Source organism: Anomalospiza imberbis, chromosome 3 (genome assembly GCF_031753505.1).
Source record: "Anomalospiza imberbis isolate Cuckoo-Finch-1a 21T00152 chromosome 3, ASM3175350v1, whole genome shotgun sequence".
Classification (NCBI taxonomy): Eukaryota; Metazoa; Chordata; class Aves; order Passeriformes; family Viduidae; genus Anomalospiza; species Anomalospiza imberbis.
In genome coordinates, this window is record NC_089683.1 from 1,986,292 (window position 1) to 1,999,744 (window position 13,453).

At 60.3% G+C, this 13,453-nt stretch overlaps 1 protein-coding gene across 1 annotated transcript in view; it reads right to left on the bottom strand.

Annotated features, from left to right (window-relative positions):
- The window catches only part of LOC137471958 (cleavage and polyadenylation specificity factor subunit 1-like), a 57,938-nt gene that overhangs the window by 20,067 nt on the left and 24,418 nt on the right, over positions 1–13,453 (bottom strand). The window contains 5 exon segments of the mRNA XM_068186666.1: positions 4,218–4,566; positions 6,461–6,591; positions 11,376–11,423; positions 11,425–11,448; positions 11,450–11,556. Of these exon segments, the coding sequence (XP_068042767.1) occupies positions 4,218–4,566; positions 6,461–6,591; positions 11,376–11,423; positions 11,425–11,448; positions 11,450–11,556 (659 nt within the window).

Consider the following 13,453-nt stretch of genomic DNA (forward strand, 5'->3'; position numbering starts at 1 on the left):
AGGAAACAACGGGAATTCTGAAGGGAAAACATTGGGAATTCTGGAGGGAAAACAATGGGAATTCCCTCAGGAAATCAACAGTAATTCTGGAGAGAAAACAATGGGAATTCCAGCAGGAAACAATGGGAATTCTGACAAGAGAACAATGGGAATTCTGAAGGGAAAACAATGGGAATTTCCAGCAGGAAACAATGGGAATTCTGGAGGGAAAACAATGGGAATTCTGAAGGGAAAATAAAGGGAATTCCGACAGGAAAACAATGGGAATTCTGATGGAAAACCAATGGGAATTTCGACAGGAAAACAATGGGAATTCAAAGGGAAAACAATGGGAATTCAAGAAGGAAAACAATGGGAATTTTAGAGGAGAAACAATGGGAATTCTGAGAGGAAACAAAGGGAATTCTGGCGGAAAAACAATGGCAATTCAGGAGGGAAAACAATGGGAATTCTGATGGGAAAACAATGGGAATTTTAGAGGAGAATCAATGGGAATTCCGACAGGAAAACAATGGGAATTCTGATGGGGAAAAAACGGGAATTCTGGAGGGAAAACAATGGGAATTCTGATGGGAAAACATTGGGAATTTTAGAGGAGAATCGATGGGAATTCCGACAGGAAAACAATGGGAATTCTGATGGGGAAACAACGGGAATTCTGGAGGGAAAACAATGGGAATTGCCGCAGGAAACACTAGGAATTCTGACAGGAAAACAATGGGAATTCCAGAGGGAAACAATGGGAATTCCGGATGGAAAACAATGGGAATTCTGGATGGAAAACAATGGGAATTCTAACGAGAAAACAATGGGAATTCTGACAGGAAAACAATGGGAATTCTGAAGGGAAAACAATGGGAATTCTGGAGGGAAAACAATGGGAATTCCATCAGGAAACAATGGGAATTCTGACAGGAAAACAATGGGAATTCTAGCGGGAAATCCATGGGAATTCCAGAGGGAAACAATGGGAATTCGGGTGGGAAAACAATGGGAATTCTGACAGAAAAACAACGGGAATTCTGAAGGGAAAACAGTGGGAATTCTAGAGGAAAACAATGGGAATTCTGACAGGAAAACAATGGGAATTCCAGCAGGAAACAATGGGAATTCTGGAGGAAAAAAATTGGGAATACTGAAAGGAAAACAATGGGAATTCTGAAGGGAAAACAATGGGAATTCTGGAGGAAAAACAATAGAAATTCCAGAAGGAAACAATGGGAATTCTGGAGGAGCAACAATGGGAATTCCGACAGGAAAACAATGGGAATTCTGATGGAAAACCAATGGGAATTCTGACAGGAAAACCAAAGGGAATTCTGACAGGAAACAATGTGAATTCTGACAGGAAAACAATGGGAATTCTGAAGGGAAAACATTGGGAATTCCAGCAGGAAACAATGGGAATTCTGGAGGAAAAACAATAGAAATTCCAGCAGGAAACAACGGGAATTCTGGAGAAAAAACATTGGGAATTCTGAAGGGAAAACAATGGGAATTCCCTCAGGAAAGCAACAGGAATTCTAGAGAGAAAACAATGGGAACTCCAGCAGGAAACAATGGGAATTCTGAAGGGAAAACAATGGGAATTCTGAAGGGAAAACAATGGGAATTCTAGAGGAAAACAATGGGAATTCAAGAAGGAAAACAATGGGAATTTCAGAGGAGAAACAATGTGAATTCTGGAAGAGAAACAATGGGAATTCTGACAGGAAAACAACGGGAATTCTGAAGGGAAAACAATGGGAATTCTAGAGGAAAACAATGGGAATTCAAGAAGGAAAACAATGGGAATTTTAGAGGAGAAACAATGGGAATTCTGGAAGAGAAACAATGGGAATTCTGACAGGAAAACAACGGGAATTCTGACAGGAAAACAATGGGAATTCTGATGGGAAACAACGGGAATTCTGACAGGAAACAACGGGAATTCTGGAGGAAAAGCAATGGAATTCTGACAGGAAACAACGGGAATTTTAGAGGAGAAACAACGGGAATTTTGGAGGGAAAACAACGGGAATTCTGGAGAAAAAGCAATGGAATTCTGACAGGACACAACGGGAATTTTAGAGGAGAAACAACGGGAATTTTGGAGGGAAAACAACGGGAATTCTGGAGAAAAAGCAATGGAATTCTGACAGGACACAATGGGAATTTTAGAGGAGAAAAAATGGGAATTTTGGAGGGAAAACAACGGGAATTCTGGAGAAAAAGCAATGGAATTCTGACAGGACACAATGGGAATTTTAGAGGAGAAAAAATGGGAATTCTGGAGGGAAAACAGGGATGGGGCGTGGCCAGCGCTTCCCTCTGCCCTTCCCGGTTTTCCAGTCTCATCCCGGCACCCCTTCCCAGTGCTCCCAGTCCATTCCCAGTCCCTCCCAGTCCATTCCCAGTGCCCCCAGTCCATTCCCAGTGCTCCCAGTCCATTCCCAGTGCCTCCCAGTCCATTCCCAGTGCTCCCAGTGCCTCCCAGTCCATTCCCAGTGCTCCCAGTGCCTCCCAGTCCATTCCCAGTGCTCCCAGTGCCCCCAGTCCATTCCCAGTGCCTCCCAGCCCTGTTCCCAGTGCCCCCAGCCCCATTCCCAGTCCGTCCCAGTGCCTCCCAGTCCATTCCCAGTCCCTCCAGAGCCCCCAGCCCTGTTCTCAGTCCATTCCCAGTGCTCCCAGTCCCTCCCAGCCCCATTCCCAGTCCATTCCCAGTCCCTTCCAGTGCCCCCAGCCCCGTTCCCAGTGCTCCCAGTCCATTCCCCAGTCCATTCCCAGTGCTCCCAGTCCATTCCCAGTCCATTCCCAGTGCTCCCAGTGCCCCCAGCCCATTCCCAGTCCATTCCCAGTGCCCCCAGTCCATTCCCAGTCCATTCCCAGTTCCCCCAGTCCATTCCCAGTCCATTCCCAGTGCCCCCAGTCCATTCCCAGTCCATTCCCAGTGCTCCCAGTCCATTCCCAGTCCATTCCCAGTGCCCCCAGTCCATTCCCAGTCCATTCCCAGTGCCCCCAGTCCATTCCCAGTCCATTCCCAGTGCCCCCAGTCCATTCCCAGTCCATTCCCAGTGCTCCCAGTCCATTCCCCAGTCCATTCCCAGTGCCTCCCAGTCCATTCCTAGTCCGTCCCAGTGCCCCCAGCCCCATTCCCAGTGCCTCCCAGTCCATTCCCAGTCCGTCCCAGTGCCTCCCAGTCCATTCCCAGTGCTCCCAGTGCCTCCCAGTCCATTCCCAGTCCATTCCCAGGGCCTCCCCAGTCCATTCCCAGTGCTCCCAGTCCCTCCCAGTCCATTCCCAGTCCCTCCCAGAGCCCCCCAGCCCTGTTCTCAGTCCATTCCCAGTGCTCCCAGTCCCTCCCAGCCCCATTCCCAGTCCATTCCCAGTGCCTCCCAGTCCATTCCTAGTCCATCCAAGTGCCCCCAGCCCCATTCCCAGTGCCTCCCAGTCCATTCCCAGTGCTCCCAGTCCCTCCCAGTCCATTCCCAGTCCCTCCCAGAGCCCCCAGCCCTGTTCTCAGTCCATTCCCAGTGCTCCCAGTCCCTCCCAGCCCCATTCCCAGTCCGTCCCAGTCCATTCCCAGTGCTCCCAGTCCCTCCCAGTCCATTCCCAGTCCCTCCCAGAGCCCCCAGTCCTGTTCTCAGTCCATTCCCAGTGCATTCCCAGCCCCGTTCCCAGTCCATTCCCAGTCCATTCCCAGTCCATTCCCAGTCCCTCCCAGTCCGTTCCCAATCCATTCCCAGTCCGTTCCCAGTCCATTCCCAGTCCCTCCCAGCCCCATTCCCAGTCCATTCCCAGTCCATTCCCAGTCCCTCCCAGTCCATTCCCAGTCCATTCCCAGTCCGTTCCCAGCGCCGTTCCCGGTACCTCCATGTGGCCGTTCTCGCGGGCCAGCACGCACCAGTGCCCCCAGTCCATTCCAGTGCCCCCAGTCCCTCCCAGTCCATTCCCAGTCCATTCCCAGTCCATTCCCAGCCTCTCCCAGTCCCTCCCAGTCCATTCCCAGTCCATTCCCAGCCTCTCCCAGTCCCCTCCCAGTCCATTCCCAGTCCATTCCCAGTCCATTCCCAGCCTCTCCCAGTCCCTCCCAGTCCATTCCCAGTCCGTTCCCAGCGCCGTTCCCAGTGCCCCCAGCCCCGTTCCCAGTGCTCCCAGTCCCTCCCAGTCCGTTCCCAGTCCCCTCCCAGTCCCTCCCAGTCCATTCCCAGTCCGTTCCCAGCGCCGTTCCCCGGTACCTCCATGTGGCCGTTCTCGCGGGCCAGCACGCACCAGTGCCCCCAGTCCATTCCCAGTGCCCCCAGCCCCGTTCCCAGTCCATTCCCACTGCCCCCAGTCCCTCCCAGTCCCTCCCAGTCCCTCCCAGTCCATTCCCAGTCCATTCCCAGTCCGTTCCCAGCGCCGTTCCCGGTACCCTCCATGTGGCCGTTCTCGCGGGCCAGCACGCACCAGTGCGAGGGCTCGGGGCTCCGCGGCGCCGGCTCGCGCTCGGGGGGCCCCGCCCGGCGCGGCTCCTCCCGGGGGGGCGAGCGGCCCGAGCCCCCCGAGTCCCCGTAGAGCATCTCCTCCTCATCGTCCACCGAGCCGCTGCGGGGACACGGGCACACCTGGGCATACACCTGGGATACACCTGGGATACACCTGGGGACACCTGGGCACGCCGGGGATACACCTGGGGACACCTGGGGACACCTGGGGACACACCTGGGATATACCTGGGGACACCTGGGCACGCCTGGGATACACCTGGGCATGCCTGGGCACGCCCTGGGGATACGCCTGAGGATACCTGGGGACACCTGGGCACACCTGGGGACACCTGGGATACACCTGGGGACACCTGGGGACACCTGGGCACACCTGGGGACACCTGGGATACACCTGGGGACACCTGGGACACACCTGGGCACACCCTGGGGATACACCTGGGCATGCCTGGGGATACACCTGGGGACACCTGGGCACACCGGGGGACACCTGGGGACACCTTAGGGACACCTGGGATACATCTGGGCACACCGGGGGACACCTGGGGATACCTGGGGACAACTGGGCACGCCTGGGATACACCTGGAGACACCTGGGGACACCTTAGGGACACCTGGACACCCCTGGGGACACCTTAGGGACACCTGGGATACACCTGGGGATACCTGGGATACTCCTGGGGACACCTAGGTACAGCTGGGGACACCTGGGGACACCTTAGGGACACCTGGGGATACACCTGGGCACACCTGGGGCTACCTGGGGATACGTGGGGACACCTGGGCACACCTGGGGACACCTGGGGATACACCTGGGCTACCTGGGGATACGTGGGGACACCTGGGCACACCTGGGGACACCTGGGGACACCTGGGGACACCTGGGATACACCTGGGCACACCTGGGCACACCCTGGGGACACCTTAGGGACACCTGGGATACACCTGGGGATACCTGGGATACTCCTGGGGACACCTAGGTACAGCTGGGGACACCTGGGGGACACCTTAGGGACACCTGGGGATACACCTGGGCACACCTGGGGATACCTGGGGATACCTGGGGACACCTGGGCACACCTGGGGACACCTTAAGGACACCTGGACACCCCTGGGGACACCTGGGGACACCTTAGGGACACCTGGGATACATCTGGGCACACCGGGGGACACCTGGGGATACCTGGGGACAACTGGGCACGCCTGGGATACACCTGGAGACACCTGGGGACACCTTAGGGACACCTGGGATACACCTGGGCACACCTGGGGATACCTGGGGATACATGGGGACACCTGGGCACACCTGGGGACACCTTAGGGACACCTGGGACACACCTGGGGACACCTGGGGACACCTTAGGGACACCTGGGATACACCTGGGCACACCTGGGGCACGCCTGGGCACACCTGGGATACACCTGGGCACACCTGGGTACAGCTGGGGACACCTGGGGACACCTTAGGGACACCTGGGATACACCTGGGCACACCTGGGCACACCTGGGGATACGTGGGGACACCTGGGCACACCGGGGGACACCTGGGGACACCTTAGGGACACCTGGGATACATCTGGGCACACCTGGGCACACCCTGGGGACACCTTAGGGACACCTGGGATACACCTGGGCACACCTGGGGCTACCTGGGGATACGTGGGGACACCTGGGCACACCGGGGGACACCTGGGGACACCTTAGGGACACACCTGGGCACACCTGGGCACACCTGGGCACACCCTGGGGACACCTTAGGGACACCTGGATACACCTGAGAACATCCCTGGAGACAAAGCTGGGAACACCTGGAGATTGGGGACACCTGGGGACACCTGGGGATACACCTGGGGACACCTGGGGATACACCTGGGGACATCTGGGGACACCTTAGGGACACCTGGATACACCTGAGAACATCCCTGGAGACACAGCTGGGGACACCTGGGAATTGGGGACACCTGGGCACACCTGGGCACACCTGGGTGACCCACCTGAGGTCCTGGATGAGGGTCTCGGCCTCGGCGTGGGGGCGGGGCGGGGGCTCCTCGCGGGGGGCGCGGCTCTCGGTGGTGAACATTCCGGAAAGGTCCCGGTACAGGCACAGCGCTGTCACCCGCGAGGGCTGCGGGGGACATCAGTGGGGACGTCAGCGGGGACAGCAATGGGGACACGGGGGATATCAATGGGGACATCAGTGGGGACGTCACTGGGGGACATTGGGGACACTGGGGACATCAGTGGGGACACTGGGGACACTGGGGACACTGGGGAGATCACTGGGGACATCAGCAGGGACATCAACGGGGACACGGGGGACATCGCTGGGGACATCAATGGGGAGAGCAATGGGGACATCGCTGGGGACGTCAGTGGAGACATCAGTGGGGACATCAGTGGGGACATCAGTGGGGACATCAGCGGGGACACGGGGGACATCAATGGGGACAGCAATGGGGACAGCAATGGGGACATCACTGGGGACATCACTGGGGACGTCACTGGGGACGTCACTGGGGACGTCAGTGGGGACATCAGTGGGGACATCAGTGGGGACATCAGCGGGGACACGGGGGACATCAATGGGGACAGCAATGGGGACAGCAATGGGGACATCACTGGGGACATCACTGGGGACGTCACTGGGGACGTCACTGGGGACGTCAGTGGGGACATCAGTGGGGACATCAGTGGGGACAGCAATGGGGACATCACTGGGGACATCACTGGGGACATTGGGGACGTCACTGGGGACGTCACTGGGGACGTCAGTGGGGACATCAGTGGGGACATCAGTGGGGACATCAGCGGGGACACGGGACATCAATGGGGACATCACTGGGGACGTCAGTGGGGACATTGAGGACACTGGGGACATCAGTGGGGACAGCAATGGGGACAGCAATGGGGACACGGGGGACATCAATGGGGACATCAGTGGGGACGTCAGTGGGGACATCAGTGGGGACATCAGTGGGGACACGGGGGACATCAGTGGGGACAGCAATGGGGACGTCAGTGGGGACATCAGTGGGGACAGCAATGGGGACGTCAGTGGGGACATCAGTGGGGACATCTGTGGGGACATCAGTGGGGACAGCAATGGGGACATCACTGGGGACGTCACTGGGGACATCAGTGGGGACATCGCTGGGGACGTCAGTGGGGACGTCAGTGGGGACATCAGTGGGGACATCAGTGGGGACACGGGGGACATCAATGGGGACAGCAATGGGGACATCACTGGGGACGTCAGTGGGGACATCACTGGGGACATCACTGGGGACATTGGGGACACTGGGGACATCAGTGGGGACACTGGGGAAACTGGGGAGATCACTGGGGACATTGGGGACACTGGGGACATCAGCGGGGACACTGGGGACACTGGGGAGATCACTGGGGACATCAGCGGGGGACATCAGCGGGGACACGGGGGACATCAGTGGGGACAGCAATGGGGACACGGGGGACATCACTGGGGACATCGCTGGGGACGTCACTGGGGACGTCAATGCAGACGTCAGTGGGGACATCACGGGGGACACAGGGGACATCAATGGGGACATCGCTGGGGACGTCAGTGGGGACATCAGTGGGGACATCACTGGGGACATTGGGGACACTGGGGACATCAGTGGGGACACTGGGGACACTGGGGAGATCACTGGGGACATCAGTGGGGACATCAGCGGGGACACGGGGGACATCAATGGGGACATCGCTGGGGACGTCACTGGGGACGTCAGTGGGGACATCAGCGGGGACACAGGGGACATCAATGGGGACAGCAATGGGGACATCAGTGGGGACATCACTGGGGACACTGGGGACGTCAGTGGGGACACTGGGGACACGGGGGACATCAATGGGGACATCAGTGGGGACACGGGGAGATCACTGGGGACATCAGTGGGGACATCAGTGGGGACACGGGGGACACTGGGGACATCACCCTGGGACACGGGGACACTGGGGACATCAATGGGGACACGGGGGACACTGGGGACATCAATGGGGACACTGGGGACATCAATGGGGACATCAATGGGGACACGGGGGACATCACTGGGGACATCACTGGGGACATCAGTGGGGGACAGCAATGGAGACATCACTGGGGACACTGGGCACATCACTGGGGACACTGGGGACACTGGGGACACCAGTGGGGACACTGGAGACATCAATGGGGACAATGGGGAGACTGGGGACGTCAGTGGGGACACTGGGGACACTGGGGATACTGGGGACATCGGGGACATCGGGGACATCCTGGTACAGGCACAGCGCTGTCACCCACGAGGGCAGCAGGGGACATCGGGGACATCCCTGGGGACACGGGGGACATCAATGGGGACAGCAATGGGGACATGGGGGACACTGGGGAGATCCCTGGGGACATCAGTGGGGACATCAATGGGGACATCAATGGGGACACTGGGGACATCAATGGGGACACTGGGGACATCATGGGGACATCAATGGGGACACTGGGGACATCAATGGGGACATCAATGGGGACACGGGGGACATCAATGGGGACATCAATGGGGACACTGGGGACATCAATGGGGACATCAATGGGGACACGGGGGACATCACTGGGGACATTGGGGTTGTTTAGGGACACTGGGGGACATTGGGGACACTGGGGACATCAATGGGGACACTGGGGACACTGGGGACATTGTGGACATTGGGGACACAGGGGACAGTGGACACACTGGGGACATTGGGGACACTGGGGACACCAATGGAGACACTTGGGACATCAGTGGGGACATCAATGGGGACATTGAGGACATCAGTGGGGACCCTGGGGACACTGGGGGGACACTGGGGACACAAGGGACATTGGGGACACTGGGGACATTGGGGACACTGAGGACATTGGGGACATTGGGGAACATTGGGGACATTGTGGACATTGGGGACACTGGGGACATTGGGGACACTGAGGACATTGGGGACATTGGGGGAACATTGGGGACATTGTGGACATTGGGGACACTGGGGACATTGGGGACATCAGTGGGGGACATTGGGGACACTGAGGACATTGGGGACATTGGGGACACTGGGGACACTGGGGACATTCTGGAAAGGTCCGGGTACAGGCACAGCGCTGTCACCCACGAGGGCTGCCAGGGGACATCACTGGGGACACCGGTGACACTCACGTGTGACACGGGTGGCCGCAGCAGGGCCAGGCGGGGGACGGTTGGGGACACAGGTGACACAGTGACACTCACGTGTGACACGGGTGGCCGCAGCAGGGCCGGGTGGGGACGGTTGGGGACAGTCAGGGATGGTTGGGTGGGTTGGGGACACCGGTGACACTCACGTGTGACATGGGTGGCCGCAGCAGGGCCAGGCGGGGACGGTTGGGGACAGTCAGGGATGGTTGGGTTGGTTTGGGGACACCGGTGGCACTCACGTGTGACACGGGTGGCCGCAGCAGGGCCAGGCGGGGTTGGGGACAGTCAGGGATGGTCGGGAAGGGTTGGGGACACCGGTGACACTCACGTGTGACACGGGTGGCCGCAGCAGGGCCAGACGGGGACGGTTGGGGACAGTCAGGGATGGTTGGGTTGGGTTGGGGGACACCGGTGGCACTCACGTGTGACACGGGTGGCCGCAGCAGGGCCAGACGGGGACGGTTGGGGACAGTCAGGGATGGTTGGGTTGGGTTGGGGACACCGGTGGCACTCACGTGTGACACGGGTGGCCGCAGCAGGGCCAGGCGGGGTTGGGGACAGTCAGGGATGGTCGGGAAGGGTTTGGGGACACCGGGTGACACTCACGTGTGACACGGGTGGCCGCAGCAGGGCCAGACGGGGACGGTTGGGGACAGTCAGGGATGGTTGGGTTGGGTTGGGGACACCGGTGACACTCACGTGTGACATGGGTGGCCGCAGCAGGGCCGGGCGGGGTTGGGGGACAGTCAGGGATGGTTGGGTTGGGTTGGGGACACCGGTGACACTCACGTGTGACACGGGTGGCCGCAGCAGGGCCAGGTGGGGACGGTTGGGGACAGTCAGGGATGGTTGGGTGGGTTGGGGACACCGGTGACACTCACGTGTGACACGGGTGGCCGCAGCAGGGCCAGGCGGGACGGTTGGGGACAGTCAGGGATGGTTGGGTTGGGGACAGTCAGGGATGGTTGGGTTGGGTTGGGGACACCGGTGACACTCACGTGTGACACGGGTGGCCGCAGCAGGGCCAGGTGGGGTCAGTTGGGGACAGTCAGGGATGGTCGGGAAGGGTTGGGACACCGGTGGCACTCACGTGTGACACGGGTGGCCGCAGCAGGGCCAGGTGGGGACTGTTGGGGACAGTCAGGGATGGTTGGGTTGGGGACACCGGTGACACTCACGTGTGACACGGGTGGCCGCAGCAGGGCCAGGCGGGGATGGTTGGGGACAGTCAGGGATGGGTGGGTTGGGTTGGGGACACCGGTGACACTCACGTGTGACATGGGTGGCCGCAGCAGGGCCAGGTGGGGACGGTTGGGGACAGTCAGGGATGGTTGGGTTAGGAAGGGTTGGGGACACCGGTGGCACTCACGTGTGACATGGGTGGCCGCAGCAGGGCCAGGCGGGGACGGTTGGGGACAGTCAGGGATGGTTGGGTTGGGTTGGGGACACCCGGTGGCACTCACGTGTGACACGGGTGGCCCACACCAGGGCCAGGTGGGGACGGTTGGGGACAGTCAGGGATGGTTGGGTTGGGGACACCGGTGACACTCACATGTGACACGGGTGGCCACAGCTGGGCCGGGCGGGGGTTGGGGACAGTCAAGGATGGTTGGGTTGGGGACACTGGTGACACTCACGTGTGACACGGGTGGCCACAGCTGGGCCGGGCGGGGTCATTTGGGGACACAGGTGACACAGTGACACTCACGTGTGACACGGGTGGCCGCAGCAGGGCCAGGCGCGGGGCGCGGCCGGCCGTAGGTGTCCCCCTTGAGGGTGAAGGATGGCCAGGTGGCCGTCGGCGCTGAGCAGCACGCCGAAGGGATCGGCCACGGCGCAGTGCACGATGGGAGAGCCCAGGTCCACGGGCACAAAGTGCAGCTGGGTCACTGTGAGGGGACAGCCGTGTCACCGCGGGGTCACCGCGGTGTCACCATGGGGTCACAGCCGTGTCACATCTCCCCGTGTCACCCCAACCCCCACAGGCACGAAGTGCAGCTGGGTCACTGCGAAGGGGACAGCCGTGTCACCGCGGGGTCACAGCAGTGTCACCATGGGGTCACAGCAGTGTCACCATCACCCCTGTGCCACCCGACCCACGGGGACAAAGTGCAGCTGGGTCACTGCGAGGGGACAGCCATGTCACCACGGGGTCACAGCCGTGTCACCGCGGGGTCACCGCAGTGACACAGCAGTGTCACAGCCGTGTCACCATCACCCCTGTGTCACCCCAAACCCACGGGGACAAAGTGCAGCTGGGTCACTGCGAGGGGACAGCCGCGTCACCGCCGGGGTCACCGCGGTGTCACCACAGGGTCACTGCAGTGTCACCGCGGGGTCACCGCGGTGTCACCATGGGGTCACAGCCGTGTCACCACGGGGTCACAGCAGCGTCACCATCACCCCTGTGCCACCCCAACCCACGGGACAAAGTGCAGCTGGGTCACTGCGAGGGGACAGCCGTGTCACCGCGGGGTCACCGCGGTGTCACCATGGGGTCACCGCCGTGTCACATCTCCCCGTGTCACCCCAACCCCACAGGCACGAAGTGCAGCTGGGTCACTGGCGAGGGGACAGCCGTGTCACCGCGGGGTCACCGCGGTGTCACCATGGGGTCACAGCAGTGTCACAGCAGTGTCACCATGGGGTCACAGCTGTGTCACCATCACCCCTGTGCCACCCCAACCCACGGGGACAAAGTGCAGCTGGGTCACTGTGAGGGGACAGCCGTGTCACCGCGGGGTCACCGCGGTGTCACCATGGGTCACCGCAGTGTCACCATGGGGTCACTGCAGTGTCACAGCCGTGTCACCATCACCCCTGTGCCACCCCAACCCACAGGGACAAAGTGCAGCTGGGTCACTGCGAGGGGACAGCCGTGTCACCACGGGGTCACAGCCGTGTCACCGCGGGGTCACAGCAGTGTCACAGCCGTGTCACCGCGGGGTCACCGCAGTGTCACCATGGGGTCACAGCAGTGTCACCATGGGGTCACAGCCGTGTCACCATCACCCCTGTGCCACCCCAAACCCACAGGGACAAAGTGCAGCTGTGAGGGGACAGCCGTGTCACCGCGGGGTCACCGCGGTGTCACCATGAGGTCACAGCCATGTCACATCTCCCCGTGCCACCCCAAACCCACGGGGACAAAGTGCAGCTGGGTCACTGCGAGGGGACATCCGTGCCACCGCGGGGTCACCGCAGTGTCACCATGGGGTCACAGCAGTGTCACAGCTGTGTCACCATCACCCCTGTGTCACCCCAACCCACGGGGACAAAGTGCAGCTGGGTCACTGCGAGGGGACAGCCGTGTCACCGCGGGGTCACAGCAGTGTCACAGCCGTGTCACCACGGGGTCACCGCAGTGTCACCATGGGGTCACAGCCGTGTCACCGCGGGGTCACCGCGGTGTCACCATGGGGTCACAGCCGTGTCACCATCACCCCTGTGCCACCCCAACCCACGGGGACAAAGTGCAGCTGGGTCACTGCGAGGGGACAGCCGTGTCACCGCGGGGTCACCGCGGTGTCACCATGGGGTCACAGCAGTGTCACAGCAGTGTCACCATGGGGTCACAGCTGTGTCACCATGGGGTCACAGCTGTGTCACCATCACCCCTGTGCCACCCCAACCCACGGGGACAAAGTGCAGCTGGGTCACTGCGAGGGGACAGCCGTGTCACCGCGGGGTCACCGCAGTGTCACCACAGGGTCACTGCAGTGTCACCATGGGGTCACAGCAGTGTCACCATGGGGTCACAGCAGTGTCACATCTCCCCGTGCCACC